At 42.3% G+C, this 16,964-nt stretch overlaps 1 protein-coding gene across 1 annotated transcript in view; it reads right to left on the bottom strand.

Annotated features, from left to right (window-relative positions):
- The window catches only part of EDNRA (endothelin receptor type A), a 65,127-nt gene extending 51,056 nt beyond the window's left edge, over positions 1 to 14,071 (bottom strand). The window contains exons 1-2 of the mRNA XM_047798910.1: positions 13,946 to 14,071; positions 9,417 to 9,906 (exon numbers count right to left, since the gene is read on the bottom strand). Coding sequence (XP_047654866.1) covers positions 9,417 to 9,836 — 420 coding nt within the window. The 5' untranslated portion in view covers positions 9,837 to 9,906; positions 13,946 to 14,071. The remainder of the gene's footprint in view (positions 1 to 9,416; positions 9,907 to 13,945) is intronic.
- Between the last annotated feature and the right edge of the window lie 2,893 nt (positions 14,072 to 16,964).

Genomic DNA, 16,964 nt, shown 5'->3' on the forward strand with positions numbered 1-16,964 from the left:
CATTTAGAAAAGAGAGACCTGATGTAACCAAGTAACCAAATGCCCAACCAAGGTGTCCATCACTTAGTTGTTTTTTGTCTTTTGTCCTTTTAGGGCCGCATCTGCGGCATACGGAAGTTCCCAAGCTGGGGGTCTAATCAGAGCTGTAGCTGCCGGCCTACGCCAGAGCTATAGCAACGCGGGATTCAAGCTGCATCTATGACCTACACTACAGCTCATGGCAATGCTGGATCCTTAACCCACTGTGCGGGGCCAGGGATTGAACCTGAAACCTCATGGTTCCTAGTCGGATTCGTTTCTGCCAAGCCACGATGAGAACTCCCATCACTTAGTATTTTTATTTTATTCTAGTATAAAATTCGATCTAAGATAATAGGACTCCCATGTTTAGGATAGGTGTTATGATAAGGATAAGCATGATTTGAGTAGCTTCTGTTATTTATGCTAGTCTCCAAGTATGTCATGATGGCAAACAATGTCAGTAAAACTCTTAGGAAAGTTTAAATGATAAAAATGACCTCTAGGAGTCATTTTGTGACTTGTGATGCAGTGGGTTAAAGACCCAACATTGTCACTGCAGCTGCTGGGGTCACTTCTGTGGCATGGGTTCAGTCCCTGGCCCAGGAACTTTCATATGCTGGGGGTGCAATAATTTTTTTTTTTTGGTCGTTTTGCCTGTTCTAGGGCTGCTCCTGCGGCATATGGAGGTTCCCAGGCTAGGGGTTTAATCGGAGCTGTAGCCACCGGCCTACGCCAGAGCCACCCCAACGAGGGATCCAAGCTGCGTCTGCAACCTACACCACAGCTCACGGCAACGCTGGATCCTTAACCCACTGAGTGAGGCCAGGGATCGAACCTGCAACCTCATGGTTCCTAGTTGGATTCGTTAACCACTGCGCCACGACGAGAACTCAAAAAAAAAAAAATTTTTTTTTAAACTGACCTCTAAATTTGCAGATCTAAAGAAAGAATATTAAATCTGAGGGCACACTTAATTTTTTCTGCTTGAGTTCAGGAACAATGGGGACTTCAAACCTTCCCGATTTATTTACCCCCCCCCCCCCTTTTTTTTTCCTTTTTAGGGCTGCACCTGTAACCTGTGGAAGTTCCCAGGCCAGGGGTTGAATTGGAGCTGCAGCTGCCAGCCTGTGCCACAGCCATGGCAACGTGGGATCCGAGCCACATCTGTGTCCTACACCTTAAGCTTGAGGCAATGCCAGATCCTTAACCCATGGAGTGAGGCCAGGAATAAAAATCCATTCCTCATGGATACTAGTTGGGTTCTTAACCTGCTGAGCTACAACAGAAACTCCAAACTTTCCCACTTTAAATAAACATTTTAGAGGACATAGTTTTGTAATATTTTTGATGTTCACATTTAAAATAAAGCTACCAAATCTTAACACTGAATGATACTTATGTTTAGTTTTATTATGGTTAACTTTGTAATGTAGTAAAGTTTTTCCAAGAAAGACTAGACCTAGTTAAAAATAAAATTGTAGCTATAGAAAGCAATAATTCTAGCTCCCAGGAGAACAGGGGAGATCCAGAAAGCAGCTGTAGAATTTCTGGCTGTAGAGCAAATTTATATTGACAAGATTTCTTAGAACCTTCCTTATTTAACCGCTCTAGTCTTTGAATCAACTTCAGAGACAGTAAATTTCATGGCCCATCCTCTTTCATTTCAGTACACACACACTTTATATGAACAATATAAACTTTGATGATAATAAAGAAACAACACTCAGATGCTAGCAACTCATAAGATAAAGACAGTATGGAAGTATTTCAGAATAAAAGAGCCAGAAGAACATCTGCTCTTACTGCTCAGAACGCTGGGATTGGTGCAACATTACACACACACACACACACACAGACGCATGCACGCACACACAGTATATGTGAAAGTTCTTTTCTCAAAAGTAAAACATTTTTGTTTCACTATTTAAGTTTAGAAAACAGCACACTCTTCAAGGCTCTGACCTGTCTGATGGAGGGCTATCAACAGCCATGATGCTTTATACATCTTAACACCTTCCTAATGAGAATGGGCCCCTCCCTCCTTAGCCACGGGAACGATCCTGCAGTCCCGTCACTGAAATGGGAATAACTGCGCTGTGAGCCAAATGCTGAGGGTTAGCCGAGTAACCGCACATGAGAATAATTACTGAACAGGACCATGAGAGAGAGCAATGAGGTTCCCAGACACAGGAAACGAAAAGTCAGAAGGGGAGGCAGAATTGGAGAGGGTTCTGAAGCCTTTGCAGACAGCAACTTCCTTATAACAAACAGAAAATTGGGTAATAAATGTATCACTCTGTCATTTTATATGTACATATATCCTTAAGTCAGCTGGTTAGCATAATGAACTTTTGCAATGTGCTTGTGTCTTAGCAGTGCCAGAAAATCAACCTATTTCCTGTTCTCTAAAGAGCAAATAAGATCTTTTGTGATATGAGTGTTCATTCTGATACTCCTAATTATTTGTCAGTTTAATATTTTGACCCAAACCACAATTACAACCATGCTCAAAGAATGCATTTTGCACAGAAATCTTGAAGGAGATTCTTCCATTAGTTAGATGTACCACAGACAGGAAATTAAACAATATAATGCCGGAACCATAGAAGAAGAATCTTGAATTCTAAAGACAAAAGGAAAAGGAGAAAACCATCCTGCTGTTATGTGTCACTCTATATTGCTTACACTTCTCTCAGATTTATGGACCTTGAGACATTCCTTGTTTGCAGGAAAAAAAGTAGAAATTCGATAAATTCAAGAAGCAAGTCTGCCTTTTGATCTGGAATTGCATGGGAGAAAAACATTCTTATAGAGGCAAATATAGAACATTTTCTTACTTTACTCATTCATCAAATATTTTTAAAGCTGGGCACAGTGCTGGACGTGGAGAGAGAATGATAAATGAGAAGGATGGCAGCATGCCTTAGGGGACTTGCAGTCTCGTGGGGTGGACAGGCAAGTGCATTGGCTGATAGCATAGAGCGTGTGTTAGAGGATCTCACAGGGTTAATAGATGGTGTTGTGGAAGCATGTGAGAAAGGCACTAACCCAGTCTAGGTCATGGATACTTGCCAGGCAAAGAGACGCTCAAGCTGAGACTAGAAGAATAAAGTGGAGTAAACCAGAGGAGGCATGAGGGACAATGTTTCAGGGAGAAGGATCATGTTGGCACTCTGGCTTAGCTGGAGTAAAGAGAAATGGATGAAAAGCAAGGAGACGGAGGGTAAGGAGATGAGGCAGGGTCAGAGCTGTCTAACAGGACACGATTAGCTGGAGTACAATCTACCAACAAGGGACAGAGTTGGTGAAGGGACATGTTTTCTCTCTTGAAATTTAGGGAATATAGGGAGTCCCCTGGTGGCCTAGTAGTTAAGGACTTGGCGTTGTCACTACTGTGGCTTAGGTTCCATCCCTGGCCCAGGAACTTCTGCATTCTATGGGTTCAGCCAAAAAAAATGTAGGGAGTACAGTTTTTATACCTAATGTTACAATTATAGCACTATTACTGGAATACATGAGTAAGGCCTGTTTTTATTTGCTTAATGATGAGTAAAAGGAAAAGATTATTATCACATGTGTAGAAGTAGGTGATTTGATCAGTTTAAGGGAAAACAATATCCTGTGCCTTGTCCATAAATAAAGAATCCCTCTGACAAATCATCGCCATTTTCATCAATGTTTTATTTTATTTTATTTTTATTTTTGGATGCACCCAAGGCATGTGGAAGTTCCTGGGCCAGGGATAGAACCCACACCACAGCAGTGACCCCCAGATGCAGCTAGATCCTTAATCTGCTGAGCCACAAGGGAACTCCCCATCATCAATATTTTAATTTGAAAGTCTCAGAAGTTAATTTGAATAGGGATTATCCTAATCAAATCAAATCATACCAAAAAGCATTTATTGAAGAGCTACTATGTTTGAGGCATACCATTTATATGTCATGGCAATTTGTTTTTGAGATAGACATTGCCTTGGTGATTTGATGTGTCAAGAAACAACTTTTGTATGGCTGCCCCAATTGGATGGATCCCAGTTGCCCAAGATTTCAAAGGCGGTATGAATATGGAGATAAACTGGCTCTGTGTAAATGTCTCTGGTTTCCACATTGCTCAGATCCTCTGCCAGAATAACATATTGGGAATCTTGGCTTTTCATTGCAAAATATTTTGGGTAATTTTATACAGAAATTGTATTTGTTTATTTTTCTTTGTTGTCCTCAGGAATAAGTGGTTGCTTAGAGTGGACCAAATTAGTAGTCAACAATCTGTTACTGCATGGACCACTGGCTACTTAGCTTATTCTCACAGATTTGCTTTACCCCACATGCTAAGTGGAGACATTATTTACCTAGGGTGTTATATAGGACATCACTGGTTCCAGCTCCCTGCTGTACCGAGATTTCTACACCAGGTCATTGGACCCAACTTCTTTCTGCTTTCCATGGCTGCCATTTTAATCCTCTCCACTCTACTTTCACCTACAGATATTTCCCCACACTCCTGTTTCTGCTTGGGAGGCTGAGGTGCAGTGGTTTATGGGCATATCCGCGTGCATATCTATGTGACTTATCCTGAAAGCACATGATACCAAGCTTTGGCCCACTGATACACCAATATCACTTTTAGGGTTTTCACTTTATTCAAAATTAAAACTCATTTCCCTAAAGACAATGGTCTATGGCATAAATGCATCATTAAAGGATATCATTATTAAATTCTATCCTTCTAGTCTCTATTGGCATTTAGTCCTTGGAGGGGGGTATTTTTGGATTCTAAACACAGTTACAATGCTTTAATTGTAATGAATGTAAATATTTGATATACAGATGAATGTACTTGGCTAAGTTTTTGCATTCCTTGAAAATTCAGGATATTGGATACTGTAATTTCTTGACAAATTGAATCCATCATCAGTTTAGGTTACAAGTGTGAATATTTGAAAGGGTCTACTAACTCCTTTCCCTTCCTCTCTCCTGTTTTGTCAGTCTTCTCTTGAATGATATTATGTTTTTTGCACAATATAAAATTAAGAGTAATCCTTTGATAAACATGATGATGGAGTTGTTTTTTTTGTTTTTGTTTTTGTTTTTTTTTTTAACATTGCCATTAGAAAACCAAGAAGGTAACTGGCATTCATTTACTTTCTTTGGTTCTTTCTGTTTTACATTTTATTATCTCAGACTATCTGATAGTCTTAGATTGTCACCACATAGAGTGAGTGTGTGTGCGTGTGCGTTTGTGTGTGCACGCGCACAAGGGCTAGGGCAATTTCTCTCCACTTTTTGGTTTGTCTCTTCTCTATGCAGTATATATAACTCCAAACCTAACTCATTTTTAAATTTAGGGTCTGTAAATGCTTCAGTAGCAGCAATTTGGCGACTGTATCCAACCTCTCTGAGAATGTCATTTAGGGCGAGAATGTTACTTAAGGGTGGTGATGACATTTGGACAAGAGCTGCACATGCTTGTGGGGAACTGATAACAAGTATGAGCTCCTGGAAAAAGGAGAATCTCCTATACTGTTGGTGGGATGTAAATTGGTACAACCACTGTGGAAAATAGTATGAAAGTTCCTTAGAAAACTAAAAATAGAACTACCATATGATCCAACAATCCCACTCCTGAGCATATATCAAGAGAAAACCATAATTTGAAAAGATAAGTGCACCTCAATGTTCACTGCAGCACTATTTACAGTAGCCAAGACATGGAAGCAACATAAAATGTCCATTGAGAGATGGATGGATTAAGAACATGTGGTACATGTATATAATGGAATATCACTCTGCCATAAAAAGAACGAAATAATGTCATTTGCAACAACATGGATGGACCTAGAGATTATCATATTAAGTGAAATAAGTCAAAGATACACATCATATGATATCACTTATATGTGTAGTTCTAAAAAATGATACAAATGTTCTGTTATTTACAAAACAAACAGCCTCACATATATAGAAAACAACTTATGGTTACCAAAGGAGAAAGGTGGTGGGGAATGGTTGGGAGGTTTGGGACTGGCATATTTGCACTATTGTATATGAGATAGATGGTCAACAGGGACCTGCTATAGAGCATAGGGAACCCTACTCAATATTCTGTAGTAACCTATAAGGGCAAATAATCTGAAAAATAATATATATGTATATATGTATAACTGAATCACTTTGCTGTAAAACAGAAATTATCACAACACTGTAAATCAATTAAGCTGCAATAGAACTTTAAGAAATGGGAAAAAAAAAGAAAAAATAATGGGCTCCTGGGTGTTTTTGAGCAGAGTATCACTCAATGAGCACAAGCAAAGTCCAGTACAGGCTGCAGGAAGAAATTCTGAAGCTACAGATGATCAACTAGGAAACCTGGAAATTCAGATGTGTAGTGAACCGCTCTTCCATGCCCACAGGTCATGCAAAGCTCCCCAGCACGAGCAGCATGGAAAATGACAGAACAGAAATAGCACAGCCTTCCAATACTTGCTCCATTGCTTTTCAGTTGCATTTTATATCATGTAGATGTAGGAAACCGTTTCAGCACAACCTCTTTCAACGTGAGAGAAAGGGAATGAAATGTGGATAGAAAGATCACTTCATCATGCTCTCTCCTTCTTGCTAACATTACTACAGTTTAATCAGCAAGTCTAGCTTGCCCCAAGACCCAATCTTCACACTGTCTACTTTTACTTACTCTGACTCTGACACAAATCAAGGCAACATTTTCTGGAGACACCTTTAGAATTGAGTCTAAAAGCAATTGATAGAACTGTTAAACACAGTGACCTTTGTGGTTTGAAAACTCATCTTTCTTGGAAGAACATAACAGATCCTTTCAACCATTCTTTTTCCAACCTAGTTCTAATGTAGGGGGGATAAAGAAGCTTCGTGTATCCCTTTAACAGAATGTTCCCCAAGTCTATGCATTTTTCACAGGTACCTAAACATAATGGTAATGTGAGATGGACAGCTATTACTTTGCCCTGCAATACAGAGATAGCTTGGTATGGTCAGAGGCACCTACAGGTCTGATATCTGAGATTCCAAAGCATCAGACTCTTACAGCAGGAGGTAGCTGTGGAAAAAAGGTCTGGGGACCTAGAGCTCACATTGCTTGGAAGGATATCTCTAGACTCTCCTGGGTAAAAGTAAGAAAAACAGGAGGTCTCCTAATCTAGAGAAGAGGACTAGAAAGAAGAAATAACCCCCAGATGTTGTGAGGCTTTTTCACTTAATCCACTGCTTTTCTCTTTTCCTCTGGAAGAAGAGTGCAATGACTAAAGAGTATGGTTTTTTGTTTGTTTGTTTGTTTTTTAACCCCAAAGGTTTACCTTCTAAAATTAATGTCGGTGAAATCACTCATTACATGTGTTTTAGAAAAACAGGAATTATACATAGATGTACTCCCACAATGAAAAAAACATGTCAAACTTTCCACATTTTTTAAGGTATGTAAGGTATACTTTGTAAGATATATAAAGTACTGGATTCCCAAGAGGGAAGGATGAGGTCAAATAAGGATGTGTGGATTTTTGTCCATTGCTACGTGAATGCAAAACAAAGTTTTATTTGAATTTTCACCAAACTTGGAGGTGTTCCAGGTGATCTGACTTAAAATGTTGCTATGAAATAGAAATGAACTTTCATCTGGTGAATGGCAGGTAGCACCTCAAAGAGATGAGCGAGTCTTCTTCCCAGCAGATACTGATGTGCCAAGAAGCTGCTTTGCACATGGTCAAATGGGAACTAATAATCAGAGACAGTTATGTTATTCTCCTGAGCCATCATGGATTGGTTAACTTGTTGTATAAGTATGAAGAATCAATGTTTAATACTCCACACAGTGCCTGTGAATGAGTCATGTCAACATTTTCAAATCTCTAATTAAAGAGAGCTGGCCTGAGGAAGTCATGATGAGCACATGCGATATTTCACAGAGAGATTCAAAAACGTTGGAAAAGAAAAAAAAAAGTGCTGTAGCGTAGGCTAAACATTTGAAATTCATTACACATTTTCAGCTTTTGCCTCAGAATTTGGTTCTGAAATCCTGCTTTAAGTTTAAAGAGAAAACACATGTGTTGGTACTATCCCATGGAAAGAGATGGTTACGTGCTTTAAAATTTTTTTTTCGTTATCTAATTTCCCCAATTTTGCAGTGTATGGGAGTAATCTTGAGGTGATTTTTCCTTGTAATGTTCAAAATTCTGATCATTGTTCTCACCTTTATTGTCAGACCACTGATTTTTCTGGTGGGCTAGTATAATTTCACCACAGTTTAAGTGCATCTACTTGGAACGGAGAGGCTATTATTTCACTTAAAACTAATCCTGTCTTCAACTGACAAAACTTCCCATTTAAAGTCATATTTCAGAGTCCTATTGCTCTGAATAGTTTTGTTTCTATGGATAACATATAAAAGAAAAAAAAAAAAGGCTGAGGAGCATGCTTTCCTTGGGCTAGGAATAAAGAGATTCCACAACATCTGGCACAGACCATGGACTTTCATTTGCATTTTAGTTCATTTGAATTCTTGCAACAATTTCTCCCTCACGACCAATAGACCAAATATGGACTATCTGATTCCCTTTGGTTTTAGTTATTTTGGTACTAGGTAGAACCTAGAGCAAGGTGATCACACAAGCGATGCTGATATTTTCATCCTCTTCCTTTCAGGCACTAATTTGGTCCGATTGTCTTTGGGTTCTTACTGCTCAGCTCTGTGGAAGACACACAGTGGCCACCCCATAACTGTAAGCTGAAGCAAGGAAGGGGGCAACAGCAAACGGATGCCTGTAGTTTATGGAACAGTGCTCAGCAAGGTCACCACTGGCCTGCTATCATGTGCCCCCCATTATCTTTAAGTTGCCCAGAAAGCTGCGGAAAGTCAGCATGACCATTGACTTCAGTCATTCAGACTGAAGTCAGAATAAAATCAGCCCTTCTCATGTCAAGCTATGCTGTGGATATCTGGCCTCTGAAAAGCATCACGCTGAAAAGGTAACTGACACTGATGATAAATTTATCTTAAATACATTTGGGGATCAGTGGATCTCACCCCAGAAATGGAATCTCAGAAAAAAATCCAGTGATCTTCCCCAGATTACCTGTCCACTCAGCAAGCTCAGGGCTGGCACAAGAATCTGATGCATGACAGACCATGACTTTGAAGAGTCATCCCGGAAACACTATGTTAACAATTAAGTTAGGAAATCAGTGTCAACTTTCACAAATAAGAAAACTGTTGTGTCCTCCAGTCTGAAGATAGCAGAAATTGCTCTCAGTAAAAGAAAAAAACAGACTAAAATTCCAAAGGTCAGAAAGTCTGCAGTGACTCTCCTACCTGAGGAATCAGAGCATATGTTCAAACCTGCACATGCATTTGTGGTTACTTCCTACCTTAAATACATTGATAGGGAGATCAATGACCACATAGATGAGGTCTCCAAGGGCAAGGCTGGCTATCAGCGCGTTGGGGCCGTTCCTCATGCACTTGTTCTGGTAAATGATCCTGAGCAGTGTTGCATTCCCCACCATTCCCACGATGAAAATAGTACACGATATCACAGTGTTAATGTATTTGAAAGCTGAAGTAATCTTGGTCTGCTGTGGGCAGTAGTTGTGCATGGAGCCATTGATGGGGAGGGCCAGATTCGTGGGTCGATGAGTGGTAACCACCAAACTGAATTCTGTCCCACGAAATGTGGTGAAATCGTCCACGTGAGTGCTCAGATTTGTGCTGTGGCTCTCAGGGTTATCACTGATTACGCATCCCAACAGGGCCACCCAAAAGGACACCCTGAAGCAGAAGGTTTCCATCTTGATGCAAATCTGAGGAAATGTCTTATTCTGTCACGTTTACACCCTCTTTTTTTTTTTTTTCCCCCACCTGGAAAAAAGAAAGGAGAAAAAATAATTTTGGTTACAAAATCCAGCTCCCAATAAGATAGTAGTCAATGATAATTATTGCTGCAGTTAAAGAACAGGATGTAGGAGTTCCCTGGTGGCTCAGCGGGTTAAGGATCTGGTGTTGTCACTGCTATGACTCTGTTTACAGCTGTGGTGCAGGTTCAATCCCTGGTCCAGGAACTTCTGCATGCTATGGGTACAGTCAAAAGAAAAGTAGAGTATATTTGGTAATTAGATAAAATATATCTGTGTCAGGTTACCCCATGGCAGAATAAAAATCAGAAAAGATCAAAACTCTATTAGGGTAAGTTATGTCTCTGTCTCTGTTTCTCTCATCCCCATTTATAGTTCTACTTACATTTCGATTATACTAAAGTGATTGAAGGTATGTCAGTTCTGCTTCAAGTAGTAGATGAAAGTTACTTTTTTCTCCCCATTCCATCTAGGCTGGAAGCCTAAATTACAAAACATCTTTAAGATTTGAGACAAAATATTTTATTTATTAATGTAAGAGAAGAGATGTTATATACTGAGGGAAAGTTATACAGTATTAAGGCATAAAAATCACCAAATTCTGTAACTAACAATTCAATATTCCAACATGTGTACCGTTTGACACATGGAAAGTAATGGCCATGGGAATAACTGCAGCACAGATAGCCATTTAAAGTGTAATTGGGAGTTCCCTGGTGGTCTAGTTAGTGGTTGGGGCTCAGTGCTTTCACCACTGTGTCCTGGGTTCAATCCCTAGTCTGGGAACTGAGATCCCACCTCAAGCCACTGCATGCTGTGGCCAAAAACGACACCAAAAAATAGTGCTATAAAACGTTCATTTAAAATCAGAACTCTGGTTAACACCACCAAAACATTTAACAGTCTTAGTCAATTAAAAGTGATATTGTGGATAAAGACAAAATATTTATTGTATTGAAACCCTGGGTGATTCATGTGGACAACCTACATCTTCTGACAGGAGTTTTTTTGCTTTTCCATTTGTCAGAAATTACTATCAGGATATCTGCCAATGAGAAAACTGGAGCAATGGGCTCTCCCAGGGCAGGAACATTACTTGATTTTCTAGGGAATAGCCAGCCCATGCTCTCTTTTCAACATCATTTAGAGCTGTACATGACGTGGTGCAATCCATACAGTCACCCTGTGAAGCAGATACATGGTTCCATGACAACCCTCGGAAACAGGCTCAGGAAGGTCAAGTCCCTTGTCAAGGCCACAAGTGGTGGGGCGCCGCTATGATTCGAAGGCAGGTGAGTCTGACTTTGAAGCTGGGCTCTGAACCACTAGACCATACTCTCTCATTCTTGCAACTTCCTAGCACCTAAAATGTTTTCACAGTGTTTCCAGAGTTTGGAAGAAGCAATAGACTCTGGAAGGTGGTTAGATATTTTCAAAAGACCATTTCCATTGTTGTTTTGTTTGTTTTGAGTCACTTGCAGAGAGCAAGTGGTCCTTCTTGTCCAGGAAGTCTAGGTTTCTCCTTTAATCCTTAAAGAAAAGTTGTTGGGAAAATGAGGGAGGCTGGTGGTGACACAGCAGTCAAAGGTAAAAAAAAATGACTCTTCCCATTTTAATATTTTATAGGTTTTCTTTTCTGGGAGTTTTTCGTGAATCTTTAAATGAAAGTCATAAGCTCATTTGTTAGGTGATGTGTGTATATGATGAATACAGCCAGGTCCCAGTTTAAGTTAAGAACTGTATCCTTTTGAGCATATTCATGGTTGATATGAACCACTTTTAGGAACTTTGACAGTTTCAGTTATCAATAAAGCTTAGGGCTTAGTCAATATAGGGATAAAGTAAGATTAATTAAGTTGTATAGAGGGTCTAAAGTAAATATACATTGCAAATACTATATACTTTTGTCTTCCCCAAAATTTTCCACAGGAATGTGAATTAACAATATTTTACATAGAGTAGTAATGTATTATATATGTCTTTGTTATGTGATTTGAGCTTTACAAGCCTAGGTAGGCAAGAACAATATCATGAGGAAACTGAGCCTTGAAGAAGTTGACATGTTTTTGTGGCCAAGAAGTGGCAGGGCACTTTACTTTGCTCAAAGGACTCAACTCAGTCTGATTAAATAGTAAAAATATCAATTTTTCTAAGCTAGGGGCATGCAGTTCTGCCTAGACTTAATTATAAGTACTTCGCAGTTTTCCCCTGCTTCTTACACTTTGGAGTATCTGACCAAATATTGGTAGAAATGCTGCTGCTAGTTCCATTCCGCAGTGGAGACCAGGACTTTAAGAACATAGCATGCTGTCTTCCTCCCCTTCAGATCAGAGACGGGGAAAAAAAGAAATCCTTCAGCATCTTCGTTGTTTAATGACTAAAACCTCCCAGTGTCCCAATGGGAAGGAATCTACAGGAAAAGTTTTCTTAAAAACAGAGCGAGAAGGCCTTTCCCAGAAGTGAAATGGCTCAGCTCATCAGAGTCTGCTAGGAGGATACTTTGTGAACTGACCTGGCTATGATGGGCTTATACCACTCACAAGAGTACCTCTAGTGTCTGGACATCAGCACTTTGGTTTGCTTGGTCAGCTGATTACCACAGGCGATGAGGAGATGAGTTGTGGGTTCTTATCAAAGTGGGAGCCAGCTACCATTAAAACCACCTTCCTTCCTCCTCCAACAGTGACACTGTTGGAACTCATTCTGAGGACATCTCTCTCAGCTCTCTACACATATGGAGCTGCAGGGCTAAGGGATACTTGCCAAAGGCATGTGGCTGCCCTATCACCATTGGGTGAAAAATGCAAAAGCAAAGGAGAGAACCCTCTCAATTGCACGTTCCTCCAAGGATGAGTCTGTGGCTCATTTCCATGGATCTAAATCACACTGTGCTTCAGATCATCCATCATAATCAGTCACAGCTCTAGTGAAGCATCTCGGGGTTCAGACCTGAAGGACATGGTGGATAGATTTAGCATTCTTCACATTTGGTAGGGGTCTAAGGATTTGCTGGAGTTCAAAAGCTCTTATTAAACAAGAAGACTGAATCCTTTCACTACAACCACTACGCAAGTCAGACTCTCAGGATCAAAGTTCACCTGTAATTAGTAATTTGGAAATTCCAACCTTACCAAAATGGCATGAGTTTAGAGCAGGTAATTCACATGGAATGATTGCCAAGGTGTTTCTCAATTAGTTAACACAAAACAGAGGGAGTGAGGGGGTGGGGAGCCATAAATATCAACAAGAGGAGAAAAAAAAACAAAAAACAAAAAACAACCTAGGAACTTTTAGATAAGGGGTTTTTTGGGGGCTGGGTTTTCCTGGCTGGTAAGAAATTACTAACTCTCCTTAACTGACAACGCCTGACTTTACTATGCCTCCCAGCCCACCCCCTCCGCTGCCAAGTCTATCCCGAACGCCATTAGGATGGTGTAAACAGAGGCTGATTATCTAGGATCAGCCCTTGTTTTCGGCACGTGAAAGGCAACAAGTGCCCTTTAAAGGAGAGCCAGAACAAAACGCCCAGACCTCCAAGGGCAGGTTTCCAAACTAGCTGCTCTGGGGGTTTTCCAACTCACTTGAGTCCCTCGCACCCAGTGCCCTTGGCTACCCTTGGCATGCCCCAAGTGTGCGGGAAGCAGCAGGCGAGTCAGAAAAGGCCGCTGCGGGCCAGGATTTCACAAGTAGGTTTTGGATCCAGCGACAAGGGCGTGATGTTCCACAAAGTTCTCAAACGCTTGGGGGGAAAGGGAGACCCAGGGAGAACTGCTGGCTTTCCTTGGTGGGAAAATCCGAAGCCCTCCTAGGGAGGCTGAGGGGCTTTGAATCAGTTCCCCCAAGCCCTCAAACTTTCCCAGGGCGCACCCGGCCCTGGAAGGCGCCCGCACCGCCGCGCGCCCTGGGGCAGGTGGTGCCAACCCGGGTGCAGGAGGCACAGGGCGCCGGGAAGCAACGCTCTGGGCTCGCCTCTCCGCCCGACCCGGGGGCTCGGCGGCGTCTCCCCCACCCGGCTAGGATCCCCGAAAGGAAAGAGTTGCACCGACCGTGGAGCTCGGCGGGCGCAGACGGCTGCCCGGTCCGCGCGCGGCGCCCGGGCTAGAGGAAGCCGAGCCGGCGTCGGTGGGTGGCGAGTTCCTTGGCTCCGGCGCGGCGGCGGCCGCCCGGGCTGCACCGCTGCCTCCGCTTCGGGAAACTTCCTGGGCACGGCTTCTCCTTTCCCGGGGAGGTCCTCCCCGAGCCGCCAGCCTCTGGCCACCGGGTGGGATGGAACCTCTCCACCTCCCGCCCGCAGTCGCCAGACCAAAAGGATGACTGTCCGCGCGCGCGCGCGCGCGCGAGGGTTCTCAGGAAAAAGAAAACTCCGGAGGAACACGCCTCCAGTCTGTCCTCCGCTTCTCCCAAAGCTCACAGACCTTCTGCTCCACTCTAGGGCGGCAAGAATGTCCCAACCTTCCAGCCCTCCTCCGAGGCAGCCACTATAAAGCACTAGGCTGCCGCCCCTTCCCAGGCCCTGAAGGGCAGGCGCCTGTTTAACTCTTTCCTTTCTGAAATGTAGGTGGTGGTGAGGGGGCGGTAATCAAAGAGGCGGGTTGTTGAACAGACAAGACTTATAACTGAGGAAGGCCCTGCAGAGGCACCCCTTCCCTTCCTAGTCAGCACAGGCAGTTTTGATCTGGATGGAGGGAGGACTGCAGACCCAGTAAGGGTCCAAGCGTTGTTTCTCTGCATTCCCTGCCCCTGACGCTTGCTTTGTATGCTCCCTCTTCAGCTTACAGCAAGTTAAAGAGGCCACTTGGACAGCAGTTTGCTGGGTCAAAGAGGTTTTGTCCCCTGAAACCAGGCTACTCACAGGCTACCTACTATTGGCCCTGGAGAGTCAGTCTGTGGAAGGGTCCAGCTGTGGTTCCCAGAAACCTCTGATTCCTTGGGATACCACCCAGAGAGGGGACAGATTCTGCAGAAGACAGGTCTCCACATCTTTATGGGACAGATTTTATCCTAAACGGAGGTGTGGGAGAGGTGAGGGACAAAGGCCATTGCCTGTGACAGGTGAGAAAAAAATCAAGGATCCTTGAGAAGAAAGCCCTCCTACACTGTTGGTGGGCTTGTAAATTGGTGCAGCCACTGTGGAAAACAGTATGGAGGGTTATCAAAAAACAAAAGCAGAACTCCCATAGGATCCAATAATTCTACTCCTGGGTGTATATCTGAAGAAAACTGAAAATACTAATTCAAAACTATACATGCACCCCGGTGTTCATAGCAGCATTATTTGCAATAGCCAAGATATGGCAGCAACCCAAGTGTCCATCAAGAGATGAATGGATAAAGAAGATGTGGTGTATACATAAAATGGAGTACTACTCAGACATAAAAAAGAACAAAATGTTGCTCTTTGGGGAGTTCCTGACATGGCTCAGAGGAATCCATTCCGACTAGTATCCGTGAGGACGCAAGTTCCATCCCTGGCCTTGCTCAGTGGGTTAAGGATACTTGTGCTGCCGTGAGCTGTGGTGTAGGTGGAAGACATGGCTCGGATGCCACGTTGCTGCATTCGTGGCATAGGGCAGCGGCTGCAGCTCCGATTTGACCCCTAGCCTGAGAACCTCCATGTGCCGTGGGTATGGCCCTAAAAAGAGATCAGAAAAAACAAACAAACAAACAAAAATTGCCATTTGTAGCATGGATGGACTTGCAGTGTATTATGCTTAGTGAAAAAGTCAGCCAAAGACAAGTGGAGTATGTAATCACTTATATGTGGAACCTAAAAAAAAAACAAAAACAAAGTAGAGAATATAATAAAAAGGCAACACAGATATAGAGAACAAACTAGTGGTTACCAGTGGGAAGAGGGATGAGGGAAGGGACTAGATGGGGGAGAGGATTAAGAAGTATAAACTACTGTGCATAGAGTAAATAAGCTACAAGGATACACTGTACAGCACGGGGAACATAGAGAATGTTTTATAGTAACAGTAAGTGGAATGCAATCTTTAAAAATTGTGAATCACCATGGTGTACACCTGTAACGTATAATGTATATTAACCATACCTTGATGAAAATCACAATATGAGAGTATATTTAATAATCTGAGTAAATATCAAGTAGAGGAACAAAATAAAACTTCCTATGAAAAAAAAAAAATAATCAAGAGCTCCTTAGAGAAGGCCCTGCCTGGGGGTCCATCAGTGCATGGCTGGTGTGAGGCACACCGTAGAAACGTGAGTTTGGAACTCTGGTCGCATTATATTACAGACTGTTCTGACTATCAGCTGTAGTTAAAGAAAATCACCCTAAAATGGTAGTGGTTTACAACAACATACCTTAGTCATCCATCTGCAATTTGGGCGGGCCTTGGCTGGGAAAGCTCATCTTTGCTGGGGCTGGAGGCTCCACTTCCAAGAGAGTTTGCTTTCTTGGTAATGAGCATTGGTTTGTCTCCATGTGTGTCTCCCTACAAAGTGGTTTCCGTTTCCTCACAGCATGGTGGCTGGGTTCCAAGAAGGCGTGTCCCAAGAGACAGGAAGTGGTAGCTGTCAGTTTCTTAAAATCTGGGCCTAGAAACAGATACAGTGTCACTTCTGTGGGCGGAATTCTATTTGTGAAGCAGTCACAGATGCTAGATTCAAGGTGAGGGGATATAGACTTTATCTGTCAATGCGAGGTGTGTCAAAGAATTTGAGGGGCTGTTGTGTAATACATCAGAGAGATCCACAGAATACCACCACTGAAAGGGACCTTAACAGTCATCTTGGACTAGGTATTACTCTGTGCATTAATCTATTCTGGCTGCAAAGTTCCCATGATGAAGAGGCAGTCACCCAGAATAACTAATAGCTTTAATAAGTGCCTTAGTTTGCATTAAAAATGTACCCCTTCTAGCACATGATTTGGTAAGCTGACATTATTTTCAAGGAAGAAAGATTTCTACAATGGGGTTCAAACCTTGGCATATGAAACACGTGCTGGATTCTAGCCCTTGTTCACCCTGTCATCAGACACACTTGGACAGTGCACAACCTGCACAACTGAACACATCAGTCTATTCAGTCTTTGGTAGA

The sequence above is a fragment of the Phacochoerus africanus genome, chromosome 10 (assembly GCF_016906955.1).
Source record: "Phacochoerus africanus isolate WHEZ1 chromosome 10, ROS_Pafr_v1, whole genome shotgun sequence".
Taxonomy (NCBI): domain Eukaryota; kingdom Metazoa; phylum Chordata; class Mammalia; order Artiodactyla; family Suidae; genus Phacochoerus; species Phacochoerus africanus.